Genomic DNA, 25,017 nt, shown 5'->3' with positions numbered 1-25,017 from the left:
GAATTTGCTACATTTTTTAAAAGTAATTGCAGAAATGCTTATCTAATATGCTTTGAGTACTTTTAATTTATTTATTTATTTCAAACCTGCATTCAAAATTTTCTCACAAAACAACATAACAGACATATTATACAAGTGCATGGTTTGAAAAGGAGGTTTGAGTACTTCTGTGTTATTTTTTTAAAGTGTTGATATACACACCGTTTAATCGTGTAGCTGCCTGTCTGTGTTATGTAAAACTTTAAAATACTTAACTCATGCTCGACTAGTAATTTGTGTTATTTTTGCAATGACTAAACAATCACCTCTTCATACCGGCATTTCCACTGTGCCCTGTGAAAGGCGTGATCAGCAGATCTTCAGCATATTGTTCTGTAGGACTCACGCCTTGATTTCCTGCATGTGCTGGGAGGTTGCGAGCGCGAGGAAAGTACGCGGAAGCTCGTGAACGCGTTTGTTCCGCTCCCTCCTGTCAATCAAAGATAAAAAAAAAAACTGGTCATGTCGCAAGCCAAGTCATTTATTTTCATCGGCTATAATAAAAAGTTACTCTCGCGTAGTCGCAGATATGAACGAACACGCGCCCGAAGGAAATGTGAACACGAGCGAAGGTCTGCTCGAGCACAGGTTGTGTGATGGTCTCTCATCGGATGGTGTGATCGCTCGGTCTGTTTGGAAGGCTGCTGATCCTCGGATCCGGACAGAAATGAAAGGTCCCGCACGGATGGTGATCTTGCACCACACTGCGCTCCGGTACTGCGTCCAGCCGCGTGACAGTCTCGCTCAGCTCGCGTACATCCAGAATCTGCACATGCACGAGCGAGAATTTGACGATATCGGTTACAAGTAAGATAAATAAAACTGCTCACGTTGTTCTTATTTCAGTGTCATTACATTGACTGCAAAAGTTAAGGAACACACACTAAATGTCTTTAATAGGTGATTTTTATTTTGTGTTCATATTCTGTTAGTATTTTTAATTATTGTAAATATTTAATCAAATATTTGTCTCTTTGTATTTATTTAAAATATGTATTTAACTGTATTATTTGAAAGACACGTTCAAGTATCAATATAGTGCAGATGTGTAATAATATTTGTGCCGTAGACAAAAACAAATAGTTTGCTAAAATAAGCAATGTCGGCAGTAACAACATAAACAAGCGTCTTTCGTGGAAAACACGTAACTTCCGGTAAACTCAACTAAGAATAAATGACAACAAAGTAAGTAGTTTATTTATATAACAAGCAAATAAACATCACTTAGATTACCTAGGAAACCAAATTGTTATTTTCAACAAAGGTATTTGTTCAAAAGTTCAGTTTAGCAACTAGTCAGTCCATTGTCTCGGTTATACGTCTGGACCGAACTTAACTTTAATGTTTAACTGTTTGTTTAATGGTCTGGCTATTGGTTAAACTGAACTCTGGAACAAATACCTCGTCGAAAAATAGCAAATGTTTTGGTTTCCAAAAACATGGACCACCGCTAGGTCTGTATTTAACATTGTATACATTCAATTTACACATCAACATTAAATCAGTGTAGTTTTTGATATGCTTTAGCTATGATTTATTAATTATTTGCGAAAGTATACCAGAAGTTAACATTTGTTCCACGAAAGCCGTCAGTTTATGTTGTTACTGCTCAAAACAGTCTATACATCCACCTACAAAATGTCTTTATCTCTCTCTCTCTCTCTCTCTCTCTCTCTCTCTCTCTCTCTCTCTCTCTCTCTCTCTCTCTCTCTCTCTCTCCCTGTCTGTCTGTTTGAAGTTTTCTGATCTCAGGAGATGGATCGGTGTATGAAGGGCGTGGATGGGGAGTTGTAGGGGCTCATGCAAAAGAATACAATTGTGATTCTGTTGGTATAGCCTTCATGGGTAACTTCAATGGTGAGAAAGCCACCACCACCATAACAGTTTCATTTTCATTTTGCTCATAGTTACGTGTTCACACTGTATTTATTTTATTGTTCATGCCATTGTCATGGTTTTGTTTGCAGAGGAATTGCCTACTCCTGCATCACTGACTGCTTTGCAGAGATTGTTGCGTGTCGGAGAGATTTCCGGACACGTGCGGCCTGACTTTGTGCTGGTGGGACACAGAGATGTAGCAAAAACTGAATGTCCGGGTGAAAATGTATACTCCGCATTAACAAAACTAAGAACCCAATTAGGAAAAAGGTGACTTTACCAAGCATATTTGCTGTGCTTGAATTGTTGTATTTGTTAAAGTGTGTGAATGATGATAGCACACTGTGGTTGTGCATTAAAGGAATTAAACATGTTTATTTTTGTCTCAGCTCTCTGTTTGTCCACTTCTCTAATAAAATAATTGTTCATAAAATAACTGAGCATTTAAGCTATCTTGTGAGTCTTGTTATAGTCTTCCATATATATATATATATATATTATGAATGTTACTTCGTACATATCCTCAATAATTAAATCTGACAGTCCTGACATTATAAAATTAAATTAAATTGAAAATGTTGTGTAATACACAGTGTGTATGCTTTTTGTTTAATAGGCTATTTCATTCTGGAAAAAACATGCTGAATCAGGATATTTTATTTATTGTAAAATTTGCTTCCTGAAATTTCCAAATTCATATTGAGCTGCTGTTTCGTGTTTTTTTCTTTTTTGATGCAGCTAAGCAGTTATCTGTTTGTTTGTTTGCCTTCCTGTCACAAAATGTATGTTATTTCTATTTATGTAATATATTGATGGAGTCTGCAAATTTACATTAAATTTCTTAATATATGATGCGTCATTAACTTTTTAATTTAAATTGTTACCATTTTAGTGTAAAAAATGCAGCATTTTTCTTAAATCAACAAATATATTTATGCTACTTTAACTTAAAGATAAAGTTAAAAAAAACTTCAACTAGTTTTTATAAGTTATGTTAAAATAGTAGGTTGACTTGCAAAACCAAGTTGTTTTTACTTCAAGCTGCATATGTTTACACAGTGTACACTTTTTGCATTCTTAAAGGTTTGCTTTATTTTATATACATTGGCTTTATAATGCCTTTATGTTAAGTTAATATAAAAAGATTACGCTTTTTCAACTTAAAATTTGTAAACTGAAGTATTTTTTATAACTTTACCTTTTTACATCGTACATTAATTATTTATCAATACATTTAAAAAAATGTATTTGCATCAAACAAAAACGTCTGTTCTTATCCTGAAGTAATTTTTTTTAATAAAAACTTCAACTGAAAACAGCTAATTTATAAGGTCGATGAAGGAAGCAGTATCATTCTCCAGAGATGTTGAACTTAAGCTGTTTGTTTACTCACATCTCCAAGTGTTGTCGTATCTGTTCTCAATAGCATAACATATTTTTGCCTCACTCGTTTTTGACAGGCATTCAGCCAGATGAATGTGTAAACAGATGGGAAGGGCAGAAGCTGAGAGGCGGTCTAAGGTGAGAGGCTTGAGTTTCACGAGCTTCCGAAGTGTTATAATGGAGCCTTTGAGTTCATTGATCAGTCAGAGAGATTGGCTGTGAGGGAAACTTATCAGATCTTTAATTTCAAGCACTTTCTAAAGCATGAACGCGCATCCTCTGGGCGCGCAGGTGCCGCATTGTTTCCTGAACTTGAACTTTCAAGTACTTTTCTAGTGCGTGATTTGCATTGTTCAACATGGAGGAGCTGAAAGCACCCGTACGTTTTTTTCACAAGTCTTCCTTCAGCATCAGCAGCCTTCTGCTCCGACACGAGCGGGTGATGAGCGACCGTGGAGGCGCGCCGGGCGCACCGCGCGTCCGGGCCGCGAAGACCCCAACCCGCTCCCATCAGTCGGGTGGAGATAATGGAAAATATTCCGATTTAGGTGTCACTCTAGAGCGTACCCGATGCGATCCAAAAGAAAATGGACAAACGGAGCCCAAGGGTGTTGGAGAGACCGAGTGTGAAGTAGTAGCAAATGAAAAGGACAAGAAGAACAAACCCGATAAACCCCCGTTTAGTTACAACGCGCTTATCATGATGGCCATCCGCCAGTCACCGGAGCGACGGCTCACCCTCAACGGCATCTATGAGTTCATCATGGGTAACTTCCCGTACTACCGAGAGAACAGACAGGGCTGGCAAAACTCCATCCGACACAACTTGAGTCTCAACAAGTGCTTCGTGAAGGTCCCGCGACATTACGACGACCCGGGAAAGGGTAACTACTGGATGCTGGACCCGTCCAGTGATGATGTGTTCATAGGCGGAACAACGGGTAAACTCAGGCGCCGGTCAACAGCTGCGTCCCGGGCCAAACTGGCCATGAAGAGAGGCGCGCGTCTGTCCTCCACCACGGCCACGGGATTGGCGTTTGCAGGCTCGTTTTATTGGCCCGTTTCGCCCTTCGTGACCCTCCAGCATCCTCACCCTAACCCATCATCAACACCTTACATTGGAGCTCACCAGAACAATTACGCAGGCTCTGTTTTGTCCCAGAGTGCGCATCACTATAGCACCGGTGCTGATAGACTTCTGCAGTCGGGTCAAGATGCTGCTTATTATGGGATGGGCGGTGAACACCGCCGGCACCATCACCAGATGAAATCCACTTTCACAGCATCTGCCTCTGTCCCTCTGTCTCTCTCTGCTCCGCGCTCTTTTAATCTACTCTCCAATCAGTCCAGTTACTTTTACTCTCATCAGGTGCCTCACGCGGCTGGACTTTCCACGTGGCCGCAGGACGAATCTTTTCTCGCTAAAACATCTCCTTCTGGACAATTTATCAGTGGGAATGATTACATTGCAGGACTATGTACAGACCTTCCCAATTATTTTCCGCATTTTAACACTGCCAACTCCCTGTACTGAATAGTTAAGTAGTTTGTTTTGCATATAAATAGGCAATCAGCTATCAAAATATGAATTTATAGCTTAAGAGCAGCGGTTTAACATTATTTTATCCATGGGTTGAAACAACCCCTGATTTTTTTTTTTAAGTGAATATATGCAGTACCAGCTTGACAATTTGCATAAAATGTTCTTTTATAATGTTTTATATTCTATATTATTTTTATTATTATAAACAAACATGCTCAGTCAAGATTTGTATCCATAAATTAATTTCTTGAGGTTTACAGTGTCAATTTGTTTATTAAAAAGCATTATACTAAACCAGCTGATAAAACCAGACATAAAATCTTCCAGATCTAGCAATGGAAACATTCTTTTTTTTTGGACCATATGTCTCCGTTGATGATGAATATGGGCAGCTGAGTTGATAAGATGTAATACATGAAAAAATAACTGCATGAGTTTTTCAGATGCTTTTCCATGTGTCAGGTATTCTTCTGCATTTATAGTCATTCACTTAATCTGTATAAATAATGCTCAAGGGACTACAAAACACTATTTAAAAAGAAAATCATTTCTTTCCAGAGCCTTCAGAACACAGTGTGCAATTTGTGCATAGACATGTATTCACTAAAATAAAAATGAAATAAATGTTTTGAAGAGAAAAACTTCAAGCTTCATTAATTGTTCACTGAAAGCACTAATGCTGTTTGTACTCAAAATGTCAAGCAATCATGACTTACATTTTGGATCCATAACTAAACTATCTTTGTTTATTGAACTTATTAACTTACATAAACCATAAACTTAAAAAAATCAAGTGCAATTAATTTAAGATGATCAGATCAAAAGGCTGTGAGGAATACCCATAAGCCCTTGTGCCTGAATATTTTGAATGATTTGTCTTTGGTCCAAGATTAACAACGGATGGGACAAACAGTTGATAATAAAATTTCTTTGAGTTTTACACTCTTTGTAAAAGTATTGATATTCTTTGGTAAATTACAGGTTTTTTTTGTGAAGTCACCATTCAGGTGATCAGTTTTTCCTTTGGTATGCATGCACCACATTTGTATTTCTCTTCGCTATATGAAGATAAATGTGAACAGAGGAGTTTGTTGTGTGCTTCTGTGGTTCATTGATTGTCATTGATTGACAGAGTCAGTCCTGAATACCTTTCATTACACATTGTTATATAAAGTTAAATGAAAATTTAAGTTCAGTCTTTATGAACAACCAGTGAACTTAAGTATAAAAGGTTTGTGTAGACAAATTGAGATCAATTGTATTTTTTTATTTGTACTAAGGAAAAAAGTAAAAATAAAAAACAAACTAAAACATGTAGATTAAGATTTTAAATAAATATATTGCATTTTATATTTTAGAGTTTGTACAGTGCACTTAAACAATCATGTCTGAAAATTTTAAAAGTGAAAATTGGTTCATCTTAAAAAGTTACTTCTATTGGTAACCTAAACAATTACATTTATACAGCCTGCATGTTTCACCAAAAAGGAAACTAAGTTTAATTAAATTACATTTTTTAGGTGTTCATTTTTTAAGTTGATCCAACTTTTCACTATTTATATATATATAGAAGACTCTTATCCAGAGCGACTTCACAGTGCATGCAGTCCATGTGTTTCTTGGGAATCAAACCCACAACCTTTTCGCTGCTTACACAATGCTCCAGCGAGCTATACAGCAAAACATAAATATCAATATTATTCATCTTTATTATGCAATTCACTATTTGTTTGAGTGTTTAAAATGTCCATTCAGTACACAACAGTAACGCCATTGCATACCAGATTGCATGTAGTTGTATTGACCCGAGCAGGCCAAAAGGTAATCTAATCAACCTTAAAAAGAAGTGTTTATTTGTGTTTAAGAAGTGATTTATGTGCCAACCCAAGTTTAGCTTCAGTCTACAGATATAAAAATGCAACGCTTTTCTCTATTGTCTCCATGTCTCTCACACATACACACACACACACACAATGTCTGACGCTCCCTAGAGTCCGATCAAAACCTCGGCTCAGTAATGAAGTGCATCTCCTTTTTCAAATGGCCCAGGAGCAGAGAGATAAAAAGAGAAGATATGGGGAAGTCAGAGAAAAAGAGAGAGAATTCAACCACAGCAAGCTAGAAATAAAAATCACTTTCATCAGATTACACCACTTCAAATAGACACAAGTGGTTTTTCACATTTGAACAAGTTGCGGTAATTGAGTAACCTAGATTAAAATTGTTGCCCTTGAACCAAGGAAACCCATGACTGGGTACAGATCTCACCCCACAAAATAATTGATCTGCGAGCAGACCTTATGTGCCCTCATCATTCTCAAACATTCTTTGCTGTCTCAAAAAAAGTTAACTATATAAATAAATTTCCTAAAAAATCTAACTAAATATAAATCTTATGTTTAAAAATTTTACTATACACATACACTTACTACAGTATGCACATTTTCTAGGCATATGCATAAAAAACCTGCATGACCTGTCCTATACTGTTTGCCAACTCTTGCATTGCAAGGCCTATAGGCCTATTATACTGGCAGTATACTTTAATGTATGTCAGTACTGCAGTCCTTGATCTTGCATTTCCATTAGGGTGAATTAACTGGAAGTAATATCTGCCACAACATTTTGCCTCACTCATTTGATAGACATTTGTCATGATCTCACTGCCAGGAATTAGCACAAAACTTGATTGAAATGCATAACAGTTGTTCTTTTCTAAGATAATGATCCCACAAAATAGTGTTCATACTGTTTATTGTAAGACTGTGCATACAGTATATGTTTAAAAATATAGATTACTAGTTAAAACTTTACTGAAATTCTTATCATAATCTTTAAAAAATTTTATCTGAATGCATATTCAAAGAATGCTTAACATTTTATTTATTTATGTTTTTTTGTCACAACACAATTCTTGAAGTTACATTACTGTTATTCTATTTCCCTGTTTGTTCTTTAAAAACAATATTTATAAAGAACGAGTACCCAAACTTTTGATCTGCAGTTTTTAAAGACCATTATGTACATTAAACATTAACCGCAAAAACATAAATCTAAACGCTCAGTTGCAGCTACACAGTAATATAACATAATATATCTGTGGACTTTGCCTTACCTCCCCACAACACCTGATACAAATAAACTCCAGTATTAACATAAAGCATACAGATGTTTTGAGATGCCACCCAAGACAAGCCTTTGGAGCCTTTCCCTTATCAAACAATGAGAGCTTTATTAGGCTGTTTCACCAGATCAGATCCCGTCTCACACATGCAGACGACTGCGGTCAATAGCCAAACACGGTTACCTTCAAGCACAAGTCAGTGTAACCTTAAAACTGTTGGCAAACTGCAGTCGGATGCAGGAGATAACCCAAAAATTTACAGGATTGCTGAGTAATTGCAAAATCTGTCTGTAGGTGAAAGAAGGGTGGAAATGAAGAAAGATAAAGAGTGAAAGAGATATACAGCACAAGTGAGAAGATGCCCAAAGGCCGTTGTAAGTTGATACTTTTTTCCTTTAATTTGTATAATAAATAACATCCCCTCTTTGACAGGCATAACTAACCATTCAGTCACACCATGTACAGGCTGCAAAACAAGCAAGCAAGATATAAATCAAAACTTTTCGATGTTTTTCTTCACATGATGTCCTGGGGCAAGAACAGTATACAGTAGCCTATATAAGACCACACACACCCATCTCATGTGTTACTGAACTGTTGAACTAGTGAACTTCCCATTCAACTTCTATTACACAGACTATTATTTTATATTAGGCTATAAAAAAAAATATTTCCCTGTTTTTTCATCAGATATAGTCTATACACAAACATTTACATTTATTTATTTAGTCGATGCATTTATTCAAAACAAAACATTTGAGAGCATCTAACATCTTAAACTAGAGTTAGAAAGCAACATAAAAGTCAGAAAGTATAAAAAATATTTAGATATGTAAAACAGAGTTTGACTGATTGACAATGAATGTGAAAAAAGGTACAGACACACACACATATAGGTTTAAACGAGACCAGCTTAGACTTTCCATCTTGGTAAAAAAAATTTCTTGGTTTGTGTTTGTAAGTATTGTATAATGCTTTTAAGATGCTTTGTGGAAGTTGAGAGGAAAACAGGGGAGGAAGGAAGTGGGCTGGAGGGGTGAAAACATATAGACTCATGTACCTGAAGCTCAACGTGCATACCCTTACCATAGTTAAGCTTTGTAAACCAATTCCACAGACATGATCTTCCAATCTCCACACTATAGGGTGCGATTATCCCCGGCAAACTCACCACCCTGTGAAATCACATGGGTGGGATTCTGGTCTGCGGGCGCCCGCCTGTCTCTAAGCAGTAAGCCAATCCCCTGGAGTCTTAGCGTCTCACAGACACACATCTTTGTCCCTCGCTATAACTCGCCCCATCATACAGCCGTCTTCCCTGTCAGTCATGACACATAACAAAGAGATGTCTGTTCGGACTACAGACCTGACCTGCTGGCCCATGAATATCACCCCACACCGCAGCTATAAGAGGCCAGGAGCATTCTTGTGTTATCTGTACATGAAATGCTTTAATAAAGGACGCATCACTTGATCAAACTCAATTTCAAGAGCAAAAGATTTAAAACATCTTTTAAATAGTTACAAATAATATTAACTAAAGGTAAAATGGATTGTTTAAAATATCTGTAACATTTTATTTTTGCGGTGTCTTTGTGACACATGTTACCTGTAATTATTATAGTAATAACAGTTAATTATGCATAGTTACATGCAACTAAACCTAACCAAACCCTAATCCTAATGCGACCCTATAGTAAGTACATGTTAATGATTATTACTTAGTACTTTAATATATAATTACACCGTTACAGTAATGCCGTAAAATAAAGTGTTACCAAAATATCTTACATTTGTTTAAAATATAAGTTTCTTTCAATACCAAACCATTTCTGTTATTTTCTAAGAAAACCATATAGTTGGCAATAACGTGACACTATATGGGGTAAATAAAATTCTGTAATATAATTCACGAACCTTTCAAGGAACATTACAAAGTAAAAGCTAGAAATGTTTAAACAATTCACAAAAGAGCAAAAATATAAAACAATACAAAATTATATTTATTTAATTTAATTAATTTTAAAACATAAAAACACATTACCCCAGTGAATGTGTAAGCTTGACACCAGTGCTTAACAATTAACCTGACTTTCTCCATCATTGTCGATTATATATTCATGTTATGAGCACTTTTGGCCCTGTATCAAAATGTTATCCCTAGAAACACACCATTCGCAGGGTGTATTTATTTTTAACAGTAGACATATGCATCAAAGAAGAGTTCATTGTTTTTTAAAGTCATGCACATATAGGCTATCACATAATGCTAATAAACACAACATATAATTTAATTTAAGAATTTAATTTAGAATTCGTTTATAACTACATTTTCATTTAAAAATATGTAAGTATTTTTAATATGGCCTTTGTCAAAATTAGGCTACATGTATGCAAATTATACATGATGAAATGTATGTATGTATATGTGTATTTTTTACATTTTAATAGTCTAGCTAAAGATAATACACATAATGTATAATTATATGATATTTTAACAGTACAATAAATAATACAAATAACATGTTTATAAATAAAACATAAATACATTTATAAAATATAAATATTTAGAATTAATTACATATTTATAATTTCTTTATTAATCGCTATAAATAAGCAATAAACTTCAATGCATTTTATAAATGCGTTTTACAGGGAGTTTCTCAATCCGAAGGTTGCAGCCTCCGGAGACTGCAGCCTTCTTATTATTATTTTTATATAGTAAGTTTTACATTCATATATGCAAGTGGTATTACCCAATTTAAGGTTCAAATGAAGATTTATTTTTAAACATTGAAAGGACTTTTAAGTCGTAAAGCTACCAGGACTATTTCATATTACAATACGTTAAATTCCTCCTTTTGAAAGGATTTTATTGTATACCCACCATATTCTTTTAGCCTTTTATTTGTTTGTTCATTTATTTTCTTCTTCTTCTTCTTTCTCTTATTCCCTTTACTTCAAATGTTATTAGTAATTTATAACGACTGTTTGTTTACAATGTTGTTGCATGATGCTTTGGTTGTAAATGTTTATGACACAAAATAAAGCACAATCATGCAAAAAATAAAGAAGAAGAAATAAAGAAAAAGAAGCTGTAGCCTTCGGATTTTGGCTTTATTCTTTATGGACGCGTTGACACCGGAAGTTTTGCGTGAGGCGGTTTTGACCCGGAAGTAGTATTAACGTTGTGGAAACGTGATTCGAGCGGTAGCTCTGCGCTTAAACATTTGAACACAATTGAGAAGAAGAAAGCTATCAAATATGTAAGTTCAATGTTTTTAAACTATTAATTTAAATGCATGTTTTAATAAGACGCTATTAGAATTGAAACACTGTATGTGTAAACTATAGACAGCAGATGAAATGTATTTGAACAGATTAATGCTAATGTTAGCACACAATGAACCTTCCTGTATGCTGTTTGTTTCTGAATAAATATAAGCGGTTTCGGTTAAAATCGCAAATGCTTTTTTCAGTAAAAGTTTTATGTGGCTCTATGTTGTGTTTATTAGCAGTGTGCTCTGTGTTTCTAAACGAATAAGTGCTAATGATCTGCGGTTGATTTGTAATGTAACGTTATGTTAATTACTGGAAGCGCTAACGTTAGATAGAAGCTGCTTGATCTCATTCCCTTTTGTGTTGTTAACCCTCGATTTATCTGGTCTCTTTATTCATTTGTTTAATTTTGTCCTTTTGTTTTTAGGAGTTTGTTAAACAAGCCCAAATCTGAGATGACCCCAGAGGAGCTCCAGAAGAGAGAGGAGGAAGAGTTTAACACCGGTCCCCTTTCAGTCCTCACACAATCTGTGAAAAACAACACACAGGTTCTTATCAACTGCCGAAACAACAAGAAACTACTAGGCAGAGTCAAGGCGTTTGACAGGTATTTGACTAAACAGAAACCTCCTGGTAAATTTCCAAGACAACACTTTGCTGATATTTCCCAAACATTTCAGGTTAGGGTTTGATCTTTAGTGTTAAGTGAGCATAGTGGGGATACATTTGTCATTGCAATGACCTTTTCATCGCATACGCTAAAAAAAAAAAAGATTATTTCTACTTAAAAGTGACCTGGTTACCTTAAAATTTTGTGTTAATTCAACGTAAAAACATTTTTATAGAATTTAAATAATATATATTTTTAAGTTAACTTAACTCAAAATTTTAAGCCAATCAGGTAACTTACTTTTTAAGCTGAACCAGAAAATGTTATTTACAGTGAGTTATTATCATGTAACTCTTTGATGGGGTGTTTTAAATGCAGATCAATGTTCACAACATAAAAAGAGATGAGGGAGCTCCTTACCATCCATGCTGTAGCTGAATCATTCACCAGTTTAATGGAACATCACATAACTGTTTTAAAATACATTAAAATTAAAAATACATAGCGTGGTTTCTCGAAAAGAATTTGGAGATAGTAAGCCAGGGTTGCAAATCATATAGGTCATTGTGATTCAGTATCGATTATCTTCGCCAGCAATGTTTGCAAATACATCAAACATTTCTTCGGTGCAATTACGATTCCGTTAATTTAGCGCTACTTTAATATTTTATAAGTGCCTATTTAAGCACATTTTTAATAATTCATAAACGCAACCAAAATATATAACATAAAGTTTCATTAAACTCTTTAAATAAAGACACAATCTCCATCCCAATTTAGACATTTAAAAACAACAAACTAAGAAAAAAATACACTTTGTAAATAAAGAAAAATAAACCATAAGGGGAAAAATGTCACAAAATCAATCTTATCAGGGCTCGAGAGTCCGACCAAATTTCTCAATGGTGCGACTTAAAAAGATATCAGGTCGCACTGGTGCGACCAGGAGTTCGAGGGAAAAAGCCATAGTCCAGATCTACGCGTGTGTACGTTTAAAAATGCGTGTGCGCTCCAGTCAGACAGAGAGGTGAGTAGCCTTGGTCCGTCAGATAAACAGAGTGGATGTAGCCGCGGATGATAAGAGAAGAGGAAAAGAACGATTGACAACTTTTTCGTTAAGAATGTTAAGTTAATGCCTGATCCGTCCGAAGATCATAACCAATGCTCTGACATCAACCTCCCGTCACATCAGCCCTGGTCCCAACCCGAAGACGGAATTAGGTAATGAGCCTCTTACAATCGAGTCAGAGCCAGAGCATCATTATTTTTTGAAGAAAATTATTTGAACGTAACCCCGAACAGCAATGTCGCGTGCGCCCAATTTATAGAAAAAAGCCAGGAGTCAGGACCGCTGTTTTCTTCATAATCTTACTTCCAGATCTAATCCTATAAACTTTTCGGTGTTTGCTGTATCGCTATCAGCGCCCTGCCAGACAGTCTTAAATAGAGAAATAATTTAGTTCCTTGATTTGCGTTGTTGATTCATTTATAAATAATTCCCCCCAAGGCTTTAGTTTATGTGAAAAAAGCATTAAAATGAATACAACATGATGATTATGTCTTTCTTTGGTGAAAAAATAATAAAATAAATAAGGCTACATGAAATGTGTTTCACTTAAATAAGTAGCAAATTAACAAAACGAATTCAAAAGTAGCCTATATGAGTTTATTTATTGTGTGACGCGCTCCAAATCCGATGCAGCACAAAACACTTTTGTTTACCAATTTAAAAAAGAACAATGTTTTGTTATTATTGTGAGTGTAGCTTTACATAAATAAATGTACACCATTACAGTTTTTAATGTTGTTTTACTTTTATTTGTATGATGAGGATAATTTAAGGTAATGCAAGATGCAAGCTCATCACGCGTATCACCGGCGCGGGTTTACGCAGGGCAGCGAGAAAGAGACATTAAACTTTAAACATTTAACATTCTACTGGAGTTTTTTTTTGACATCCCTTTCGGAATCACTGCAATCATATCATCAATTTATCAGGTAATTATAAATATAAGCGCATCGCTTATCAGTGTTCAAACACTGCTGACCGCTCAGCTGTCAATATGCCGACCCTCACAAAGTTTCACATTAAATGTTAATATATTTGTCCAGTCATGGTCCTGTGCTTATTTCTGTCAATGTTCTGCATGAAGATCTTTAAAGGTTTCTACTTACTTCACGATTTGCGGTGCGGTCGGTCGCAGTCTTTATGTAAAACGGGCGGGTATGAAATAAATTGATGCTGATGTCGGATAACGGGTCAAGTGTTATTTTAATCGCGCGGATGCGGGTTATCAAACAGGACTGTGCATGACTCGTATAAGGAAAATGGAATGACAACATGAAAATTATAAAATAGCCTACATGTTTATATTCTGTATTAAACCACCATGGGCGCTAAACTTGCGGTGTTAAAGGGACAGTTCACCCAAAAATGAAAATTCTGTCATCATTTACTCTCCCTCATTTTGTTACAAACCTGTATAAATTTATTTGTTCTGATAAACACTAAGCAAGATATTTTGAGGAATGTTAATAACCAAACCAAGCATGAGCCCCATTCACTTCTAAAAAATAATACTATGGAAGTGAATGGGGCTCATGAATGGTTTGGTTACAAACATTCCTCAAAATATTTTCATTCATGTTCACCAGAACAAAGACATTTATACAGGTTTGTAACAACATGAGAGTGAGTAAATATTACAGAATTTTCATTTTTGGGTGAACTATAAATCCGATGCGGTCAAAAATTAGGGTGCACCTAACTTTTGTGCTGGTGCACCTAAGAAAAATTTTTAGGCGCACCAGTGCAACCAGTGCAAAAAGTTAGTCTAGAGCCCTGCTTATGATGCAACATCAAAGTCTTTAGGGTTTCAGCTGGTTCTGGCAAAGGTTTTCTGCCAATCTGTTTGGCCAGACCATTTTCCAAATACAAATATTTCCAAACCCATGATTTGCGTCCGATAGCAGCTTCAACGTCTTCTGCCTCTTTCACTGTGTGTTCACTGCTTTGTTGCTGCATTGCATTCACTTACTGACACTAGCACACGAAAATGCATGTTTTGGCAGAAATGCGTGGATGGACGTACATTACATTAAAGAATGAGGACGTGGAGCGTGTCAAAATAGAGGGACCTCATATTAATATTTTATGTGTGTCCTCGATGCATCGATTAAATTTCTAGAAATACGATGCATCGATCCATATCGATGTATTGTTACACCCCTATAGTAAGCAAACTTATGTAAAATATTCCAACAAGTGCATGATTACAATTACATTACACATCCTAGTGTCATTTGTCTTTACGTTGTGTGCTTCAACACGTGCACAGATTCCTTAAAATCGCTAGCAGTGCGAATGAACCAAAATGAAATGATCTCAGACACATTTTCTGTGTATTTAAAGAATTTTCCAGCTTCTTTTATGAGGACACAACATGTGTAACCGCTGTTATAAATATCTGCCTCACTTTTACTTTGCTTTGGATTTGCAGGCATTGTAACATGGTGCTGGAAAATGTCAAAGAAATGTGGACTGAGGTGCCCAAGAGTGGTAAAGGCAAGAAGAAATCCAAGCCAGTCAATAAGGATCGCTACATCTCAAAGATGTTCCTGAGAGGTGATTCGGTCATTGTGGTCCTGAGGAATCCACTCATCACAGGGAAATAGGCCTGATGTGTGACACTTCAGTTCATACAGGAGACTTCAAGTGCAGGTAGTCTCCTGGGAAGCCAGCTCTACTCTACAGCTGACCTCAACTCAAATTGACTTTTCTTTTACACTTGAGACAGTACATTTTTTTACCACATAATATACATTGTGCTGTGTCACATACAAGATCATCATGACAGAATGCCTGCTTTGTCGGCCTGAAAAATGGCCAAAGTTTCATTTTTTGTTTGTTTTGAACCTGTCATATAGCAATGCCTATTGTTAAGGCATACTGGAGTTGACTTTTTTTCTAAATAAAGTTTTGGATATTCAAACTTCTTTATCTGTTTCTTGGTTATTTCAGAAATGAACTGTTTACTACCAAAGTTAATGGGGTTTCCATCAGTCAAAAGTTTGAAAATGCTGTTTGTCCTCGTTCTCTTTTACTGTCTAATGGCCCTCTAACCCCCTCCCCTCTGATTCTGGGTTGGTAAAGTCCCCCGGCAGCAGCTTGGGTGTCAGTGTAGATTTCAGCAGGCAGCACTCAATAAGTGACAAACTGCCGTTTAAAGGTCTTTGCATTATTAATGTGACCAGATGTGCTGACTGTCACTTCACACCCCTGCCCTCCACTGTGGTCTTCACTGACCCCTGGTACCTATTAGTTTTTTTTTAATAATTTTTATAGAACATTTGAATATTTTTATTATGTATTTTAATAGGAAGATAAAAGTTGCTGCTGCAAAACGTTTGTAGAAAATTAACTGAACAAATTTTTATGAGTTTTATACGAATGGACAGACGGGTTATCTCAGGACTTCACCTAAGAGGACAGTCTCAGGAAATCACTCAGTCAGGATGTTTAAATATTCAGCGGGAGAGTGAAAATTCATCACTTTATCCATTTGTGTTATTGTGTTCAACCGGGATTCAATTTATTCTGTTTGTCCATTTATTTTAAATGTGTTTTAAAACAAGACTGAATAAAACAAATGTCAACCAATAAAAATATAACCTTGACATATTGACTTTAATGCTCCTAATCTTGTCATTAAATTATAAGACTTTAGCAGACTTTGTTTTATAGATAGGATCACAAAAATAAACATTACAATTAAATAAAATTATGTTATTTAAAGTTTAGCAAATGCTTTATTTAAAGTGATCTCTAGAGTATCTTACAAGATTGATTGGTAAAAAAGGGCTAGAAAATTATTTCAAATTCAGGATGGTATCATTTTTTCCAAGTTTCTTTTTAATGACCATACACATTTAAACTCGTCCGAGACATTTTCCCAGACTCCTGAGTTTAAATCAGAATGGTCCTGAAGCTCGAGGCGCTCGAGTCTCCTTGCCCAAAAGTGAAACACGTATCCTGCAGTGGTCTGTCTGCCCCTGGGCCGCTGCACCTGGAGACTGCGTGTGGCAAGCCTAAGGGTCCGAATGCTAAAGTCATAACTAACAGGTGACGCTTCTACCTGAGATCTTATCATGATGAGCTGGTGTCAGATTTGAGCTGGTGATTTAAAGGCAAAGGTCTGTCATGTTTGGGGTCATTTTTTTGGTGAACTCTCCATTGGAGCATGGTTTGTTTATATATTTGTAATTTAAAACAAAAAATACACATCACTCAGAATGAATCCCTTGAAAAAATGCTTTGCTGATGTTTTCTCTATTATGTATTAGCATTATACGTTATTTGTGATAATACTCTTCCTGGACAGCTATCTTTGTGGTGTTCCCAATAAAAGGTAATAAAATAATGTCACTCGGTCGGAGAAATCCAGGTTAAAGTTGCATAGTCTAATGATGAGATTTGGAGCATCAAAGTTAAATTTCACTCATTGATTTTAATCTTTGACATGAACTAACTCAGTCAATATTAAATATATTAAGGTTATATTATATTATATAGAATGTTCTTTACATTATGTAGGATAAGATTATGATGAAAACAGAAAATCACAAAAAATTGCTTTCTTGCTGTTCTTTCGCCATTGTCTCTTGCTTAAAAATTATTGATGATTATGAAGTCATCGCCTTAAAAACCAATTTGATTTAAACTAATTTAATCCGCATCCTTCATGATCTAATCAGATGATAAATGGTATAGAACTGAGTGAGTTTGCTTTACTAAACTTTATTGTGGTTGCCATGGTATTTCTACCAAAAACAAGGTGACATCAGCTTACCTCAAGTCCACACAGGTGTCCCAACAGAGATGTTTCGTGATGAACGCAGGTGTCCTGACATAAACAGGAATAGCTCGCTATGGGGTGGTTTCACGGACAGGGTTTAGATTAATCCAGGCTTTAGTTATATTAGCATATTTAAATAGTTTTTACAAAAAAACCTTATAAAAAACAATACAGGTGTGCATTTTGAGATAAAACAATGGCACTGATATATGTTAAAAATATGTCAGTACAAGGTGTTTTTAAACTAAGGTAGCTTAAAAATGCATTTTAGTCTGGGACTAAAATAACCCCTATCCGCAAAAATGCCTCCAAATTTTCTATGAACATGTTTCATGTTTGACCAAATCCTTTTTGTCTTAAGTATTTATTACTAAATACTTAAAATATTTAAAAATGGCATTAAATAATTTACAAGGGCACTATGGTTACATTAACACATATTGGGGTGGTTTCCCAGACAGAGATTAGTTTAAGCCAGGACTAGGGCTTAGTTTAATTATGAAATATAACTAGTTTTAACAAACATGCCTTACTAAAACATTACTTGTGTACATTTTGAGGCAAAACCAAGGGCACTGATGTATTTTAAGGTATGTTAGTGCAAGTTGTTTTCCGTTTGGACAGCTCTTCCTTATTTAAGTCTAGGACTAGTCTAATCCCTGTACCACCCCATAATCAAAAATGTATAAAATGATAAAAAATCTTCTATAATCTTCAATAATATCTATAATCTTCAAAGGACATTTCACATTTAGTTTCTTTGGTTCAAATGAAAAACCGTGTTAAATGTACACTCCAGAAATAACATAAAGGCAACATCAAAATTCTGATTAAAAAATTAAATATAAAACAACTAAAATCATTTTTATGCCAGGGTGAATTCCCCCAAACTTTTGTTTTAGTATTTCTACTATTTCTTTAGTAAATTTGTATATGTCTACATGTCTTGATACAACTTTTAACTTTTTAACTTTTTATTTTAACACATAATAGCATATCATAAAAAATTGTTTATTGGTGGTGAGACAGATACGCTCAGAAATTATTGTTAAAGGTTATTTGTTTTGCTTAAGCACTATAGTTTAATGTTACACATTTTCTTTAGTTTCAGATTTTGTTCAAACACAATTAAAATGCATAAAACTGACATAAATAGGTAACTCTTTGACATAGCTTAATCTTTTATTAAAAAAAAAAAAAAACTCAACCTCCTTAGTTTACTTAATTAAGATGAGTCAAAGGTTTACTTAATTCATTTGTGTTGAGACAACATTAATTATTTTCATTGACTAACATTGAAATTATAGATTGAGGATTGAGTTCCCAGCATGCTTTGCTCTAATGACAAATGAAAACGGTAATTGTGTGTTTTTAAGCAAGATGAAAGTTATAGGGAGTGACATGTGATTGTTTGTTATTCTGTAATGATGAAATTCAGAAGTTTTCTGTTATGTATAAGTTTTGGGGGGTTACCATTTAGTTGTTTTTCACTTAGTTTCAGGACGAGCGTGTTCATACCATTTTGGCATGAATGCAGCTTAACTCAAAGAGCAAATTCTCATGCAGTAAACTCACTAGTGCTTCCAGTCAGTACCATGGTAAAAAATAAACTGTACATTCTGTCACTGGGGTGGTTCCCCAAGGTTTTGTTTCGTATCTTTACAGGTATAAAGATTCAATTCAATTCAGTTTTTATTTATTTATTATTTTCACAATTGGTAATTGTTTCAAAGCAGCTTTACATTAATAGAAGCAGGGAAAAGCAGTACCAAGTAGACAAATTATGTGAATGCTTTTTTAAAGAGATAATACAATCTTGTACCTATGGGTACATTGCTGTACCTTAAGGATCTTGTGCACCTTTAAAGGTACAGTTAACTGTTTTTTTACCCCTAAAAAATGTTAGATTATGTTTTATTTCTCAAGCACATTTAAATTCAGCTCTTGCTGAGGAGTTAAGGGGTTAACAGTCTATTAAATATCACTACATCATGCCAATTTTCTGTAGGCTATATCCCTTTCCTAACAAAAATCTCGATGAGATCATCGTCCAGAAAGTGACGTAATTTTAAGAGTGTAAAAATGTCTGAAGAGTTTGGTTCCAAAACGCAAAAAAATCAATTTTGACAAATTTGGGTAAAAACGTGTTTTCTATACCAAGAAAGTGACAAGATGAAAACTACTATTTTCTGTTACAAACTTTCACATAGCATCTTTAGGTTATAATAACATAAAAAATTCAAATCCATAACTTGATTTTCAAAGATTTATTATAAAAACGAATTATTTTTTCCACAAAATGCATGACAAGTTTTTTTTTTCAAAATGCTATAAATCTAATCAATCAATGTATAAATGTGCATTTATACAGTTGTACACACACTGATTAAAAAAAATAAACATTAATGGCATTAATCAAAACACTTACTTTGTCATATTAGGTACACTGCTGCGCGGTTATACTTGATGTCGTCGCTTAACATTTTTCACAGCGATTAGCTGTGATTCTCATTATTGACTTTGAGTAAAATTAAGGAAAGTTTTTCATAAGATCCCTTGGGGTCAATGTGTTAGCACGAAAGAAGCTAGATCCTGTCGGTAGAACAAGCGATCGTCTCCCATGTGCCTCTCGCGTAAATTATTAGATGTTGATGGCTTACGTTTCTTTCCCGTCACAGACAACCACAGGTTTATCAATGCCATTAAAGTATTATTTCGTTTTTTGTTTGTTTGTTGATCACGAAGTACAAAGTAGATGAGGGAAACTAGGACTCTGTGTACTCTACGTGACGCCATTGTTTGTTTACATTGCGTGGAATGGTGCGCTGTAATTTGTGGAGCGGATTTATTGCATTCTGTAGAAAATGAGGAGTGGCGTTTATTGCGTTTTGGGAAAAAAGTGAAAAAAAATGACACTAACACGGCAGATATTGGATTTTGCATACAATTAAGAATTTACTTTTAAATACTGACCTGATATAATACTGATTTTGGCAGTAACTCATTTTTTTTTTCAAAAATGGTGTTTATTGCGTTTTGGAACCAAACTCTTCATCTGTTACCCAATGTTTTATTATTAATGTATTTATTTATTAATGAATTTAATGAATGAATGAATGTGTTTTTAAAAAGACAAAACATTACAATTCATTTCGAGTTATAAAGTTTTTCTCACAATGAATCAAAGCAGTCGATGTTGTTATTTTATATTATATGAAGACTGTTTTAAAAGTTTGTTTTTCTCTTTTCCGTCATGTGAACTTGAATAAATGTGTTTGGGGTGACAGGTCTTGGCAGGAGAGTGCTGCTATGTTTTATTCAGGACACTGAGGTGATAAGAGGGGAAGTGTGATTATGATAGAGATCGGTCACGCGTCGATACAGTCTCCCCCGCGCGCGCAACGCGATACTGTCGCCCGGCACGCGGGGCCATCGATTGCGCGCGCGTGGTAACTCGAGACGCCGCAGTTTGTTTCCAAGCAGTTTCGTAGCAGTGAGATCAGGTGCATACTGAAGACAAAGTGTGAAAGGACTATGCTAAAACTGAACTATAACTTTACTGAGCTTTAATTCTATTGCTGTCAGCATTCACATTTACTCTCTTACAAAAATTCACCATTGTTTAAAACATGGTTACTATAGTTAACACAAAATGATCATGTTTTTTTCTATAGAAAACATAAATAAACCATGCTTACTGTATTAAAACCATGAATTTGCAAATGGTAATCAAAACCCCAAAACCATGCTACAAAACAAGAACATGGTTAATTTTTAGGCCTAAATATCTGATACTCTGTTACTTTATAAAAGGAGGATACATGTTTTTATTTGTGGTACATATTTTGTCAAAGTAAAAAAAGAAGACGCATTTGTCCTGACCTGAACTCATGAGATATTCTGATATGATCTAAAATCCATAAGCAACTCTGAAATACCAATGATAAACAGCCTTCAATAAATCATCATTGCTGTGCAAACTTTAGCTAAAAATATGTTGGCCTTTGCAAGTAATTGGTAAGGAGGTAAGTAACTTATATGGGTTCTTTAAAACTCCACTAAGTTGTGCACATGCACTGAAGAAGGCATTAAGCTGAAACATCTGTGTTTTGTCCCCCGGATGTAAGATGTGAAATAAAATATCCAAAAATTTGTTTTGAGTGCAAATTCTTTTTTTTTATTCTTCACAAAATTTGTTTCGTCAAATGGTTTGAGTTGATTTAATTTATCATGTTTTACAGTTTTCATCTGAGACAAATAACCATGACAAAATCCGTGAAGCATGATGAAGGTGCACAAATACCAATGTAAGGGGAATTTATATTTTAATGCACAGCTTAACGGTTCAGTTGAAATCACTCAGTTGAAAATTGCTTTGAAGTAATCAGACCTCAATACATTAATACGAAACATTACTAAAAATAAACATTATAGAATCAGAAAGATTTAAAATTTACATTTTATGTTGACAAACTCTTATTTCATCTTGTAAAACATAATACAATACTTTAAACAAATAATAATGCTGTAAAAAAGTATTAAATGTGGGTGAGCTTTCCAATGTTGACTTTATCACATGGTATTTTTGGGGGTACTATTAGCACAAAATACTTTTTATGCCTTTTTAACAATCACCCTGTTAAACACACAGTCCATGTTAAATCATTTAAATTATTTAAAAAAATTCAAATAAACAATTATGATTGTTAACTTTATATTAAATCAGCCTGAAATGAAATTTAAATAATGTATGGCCACAGTACTTATCTCATAAATGCTCTGCTCTTCTCTCTGTCTCTTTACTAAATTAGTACTGTATTATTTTTAAACGGTTCATTTTGTTTTCATGGACAATATTTTCAGAGCTTTGTCCCGGATTAAGATCACTTCAGCTATAACACTTACCTCATAATAAATACATACACCTGGCAGCTATCTGTGTCAGTAAAGCCATATTTAAATAAGCCTGAAATAGATTATATTGTAATGATATTCTTGATATCTATGGTAGTTTTATAACTTTTTAAAAAAAGCTCTGGTACATCTCTGACCCTATTTTATTAATATCACATTACTTCCAACATCCAAATAACAGGCTAAATTTAAATTTTCTGATCTATTCAAATGATCTCTTACTGTGTGCTTACAGCCCCATCTACAGGTAAACACGTAAATGGCTTAATGTCAATGTACAGCCAATGATTGTCCACTAGGTGGCATATTTCTACCATGCACGATTTAAATTTCCCAAACACTTGAAAATTAGAAATGAGAAAAAAAACTAATTTGTAATCGTGTTTTGCATGCATGGTTTGTGTCATCAGAGATTACCACCGATTAAATTGTACACTCCAAAAATGGCTGGGTTATTTTTGACCTATAATGGGTAAATATTGGACAGAACACATGGTTAAAAATGACCCAATGTTGGGTTGTTGTTATGCAAACATGGGGTATAATAACCCATCAGTTGGGTTAAAACAACCCAGCATTGAGTAAATTTTAATCCAGCGGTGTGTTCTGTACAATATTAACCCATTGTAGGTCAAAAATAACCCAGTGTGTCATAAATTATATCTGTGCTTTTCTGGGCCCTCCTTAGAATGTTATTTTTTCTATTAGTGGTCTGCTATGGACAAAAACAAACACTAAAAATGATTAAATATTATTTTATGGCTGCTTTTTGAGAAAAAAAAACTCTTTTACCATATAGATTGCTTTGATTGTCTCATATTTGAAACAATCTTAAAATGTACTACAATATTGACTCCATAGATTGTAGGCAATATTTTAAGGCACAGCAGGGTTGAAAAAGGCCCGAGGAAACTGTTGCCATGAGGGAAAGCCAGAATGGGTGTACATAAAAGTGGCTCATTGGAGGAGGGGTGAGCCTAAAATTACAACTCACTGGTTTCCTTTTAGATAAGACACTTACAAAGCAGTCAGATGCGTATAATGCAAATTATACATGCATAATCCAACGCAGATGCATGAAACTTTTTGCTAGTTGATGCCCTTTATTTTCTCTGAACCGAAAGAGAATGAAACGCGTCACTGAGCAAAAGTCTGATTATGTAATTATCAAAGGCTTACATAATTAAAATGTTTACTTTTCAAAAAAGTCATGCCTGCAAGTGAGACAAACTGCCTGCAGCAGGATTATGGATGCTTAGAAGTGCAGAATTAGAAAGAGGAATTTATTATACACGTGTGTGTGTGTGTGTGTGTGTGTGTGTGTGTGTGCGCGCGCGCGCGCGTGTGTGTGTGTAGGATAGAGAGCGAGAGAGTGACAAGTGACACACATAGTAAATATTTTTGAAAGCTTTGAATACAAATATTTGGAAATGGGATTTTTTTTACAAATGTTTACATTTGCAAGTCATTTTTTGTTTGACATGTGGATACATGGTAAACGTCACAATGTTCCTGGAACACCAATCTATCAGCCAATCAGGTTTTAGGATAAGGGTTAGTGTTATGGTTGTACATCATTATTATTATCCTGATCTACAGGTACACTGTATTTGATTTCTCTGATTTAAGGAACAGATAATGCGTAGGGCTTGGTTATGGGTAGAGTTTGGATTTGTGTAAATCTTAATATTTTTTTTACAGAAATGTTTTCCAGAAACAAACAAAAAAAGATGTCACATGAGTCTCTTTATTACAATACAACCAGAAATTTGTATGCAGTTACTAAAAATAGTTTTATAATCATAAAAAATATCTTTATAAGCTAAAGTGTCAAAAATGTACACCTGCAGGCTCTTTTAAATCTAAATGAAATAAATTCCTAATTCTAATCTAATGACTTCAGTCTCCTCAAAAGAGGTTGTTTTTAGTGCCAAAAGGTGTTACCTGAAAAAGCCATTTTGTCTTGAAAGTTTTGTTTTTTTATGTTGTGTAAATATTTTTCTGCATTTCTGTCCTAAAAAAAGAGACTGAAAAATATATAACAAATATGGTCATTAAAACTCTGCTAAGACAACACAGTTGTGGGTGGCTTCACTTCAGAAGATATTTAATAACTGTATGATTAGTTTTTGATGTTTTTCTGGAGCTTTAAAAATGTGACACTACCCAGCAAGCAATTGTCTGGCTAAATTTGGGCTGTCAGTGAAAGTTTAATAGACATCTTACCATTGCCCAAATAATATAAACTATGCGTATACGCTTAGAAATTGAAGCAACACCTGCTAAATTTGCTTAGATGATGGAATACAGTACACCTCCAATTTATGGGCAAAAACGGCATGTAACCAAATTCAATGTTATTTAAGGTAGAAGTGGGTTACTCAGACTATTG

General features: G+C 34.8%; 3 protein-coding genes across 3 annotated transcripts; all 3 read left to right on the top strand.

Annotated features, from left to right (window-relative positions):
* Nucleotides 1-245: 245 nt before the first annotated feature.
* pglyrp5 (peptidoglycan recognition protein 5) lies at nt 246-2,766 on the top strand. Its single transcript, XM_065265090.2, has 3 exons — nt 246-846; nt 1,778-1,896; nt 2,007-2,766. The coding sequence occupies exons 1-3, from the start codon at nt 569-571 to the stop codon at nt 2,189-2,191; spliced, it is 582 nt and encodes a 193-aa protein (XP_065121162.1). The 5' UTR covers nt 246-568; the 3' UTR covers nt 2,192-2,766.
* A 778-nt stretch (nt 2,767-3,544) lies between these two features.
* On the top strand, nt 3,545-4,863 carry foxg1c (forkhead box G1c). The gene has a single exon (XM_065265147.2). It carries the CDS (start codon nt 3,659-3,661, stop codon nt 4,832-4,834), a length of 1,176 nt encoding a protein of 391 aa, XP_065121219.1. The 5' UTR covers nt 3,545-3,658; the 3' UTR covers nt 4,835-4,863.
* Nucleotides 4,864-11,131: 6,268 nt separating this feature from the next.
* Nucleotides 11,132-15,852, top strand: snrpd2 (small nuclear ribonucleoprotein D2 polypeptide). The gene is made up of 3 exons (XM_065265102.1): nt 11,132-11,233; nt 11,674-11,853; nt 15,357-15,852. Coding segments are annotated over exons 1-3 (357 nt in total). The 5' UTR covers nt 11,132-11,231; the 3' UTR covers nt 15,532-15,852.
* Nucleotides 15,853-25,017: the final 9,165 nt, after the last annotated feature.

This window comes from Paramisgurnus dabryanus, chromosome 9 (assembly GCF_030506205.2).
Source record: "Paramisgurnus dabryanus chromosome 9, PD_genome_1.1, whole genome shotgun sequence".
Lineage (NCBI taxonomy): Eukaryota > Metazoa > Chordata > Actinopteri > Cypriniformes > Cobitidae > Paramisgurnus > Paramisgurnus dabryanus.
Note: the sequence above shows the minus strand (reverse complement) of the source record. Positions and strands in the feature narration are given on the sequence as shown.

What these genes read in the sequence shown, in the direction of transcription:
- pglyrp5 (XM_065265090.2), top strand. Translation starts at nt 569, where the DNA reads ATGAACGAACACGCGCCCGAAGGAAATGTGAACACGAGCGAAGGTCTG. An exon ending in TTTGACGATATCGGTTACAA is followed by an intron (nt 847 to 1,777) that starts GTAAGATAAATA and finishes GTCTGTTTGAAG; the next exon opens with TTTTCTGATCTCAGGAGATG. An exon ending in CTTCATGGGTAACTTCAATG is followed by an intron (nt 1,897 to 2,006) that starts GTGAGAAAGCCA and finishes TTTTGTTTGCAG; the next exon opens with AGGAATTGCCTACTCCTGCA.
- foxg1c (XM_065265147.2), top strand. Translation starts at nt 3,659, where the DNA reads ATGGAGGAGCTGAAAGCACCCGTACGTTTTTTTCACAAGTCTTCCTTC.
- snrpd2 (XM_065265102.1), top strand. An exon ending in AGAGTCAAGGCGTTTGACAG is followed by an intron (nt 11,854 to 15,356) that starts GTATTTGACTAA and finishes TTGGATTTGCAG; the next exon opens with GCATTGTAACATGGTGCTGG.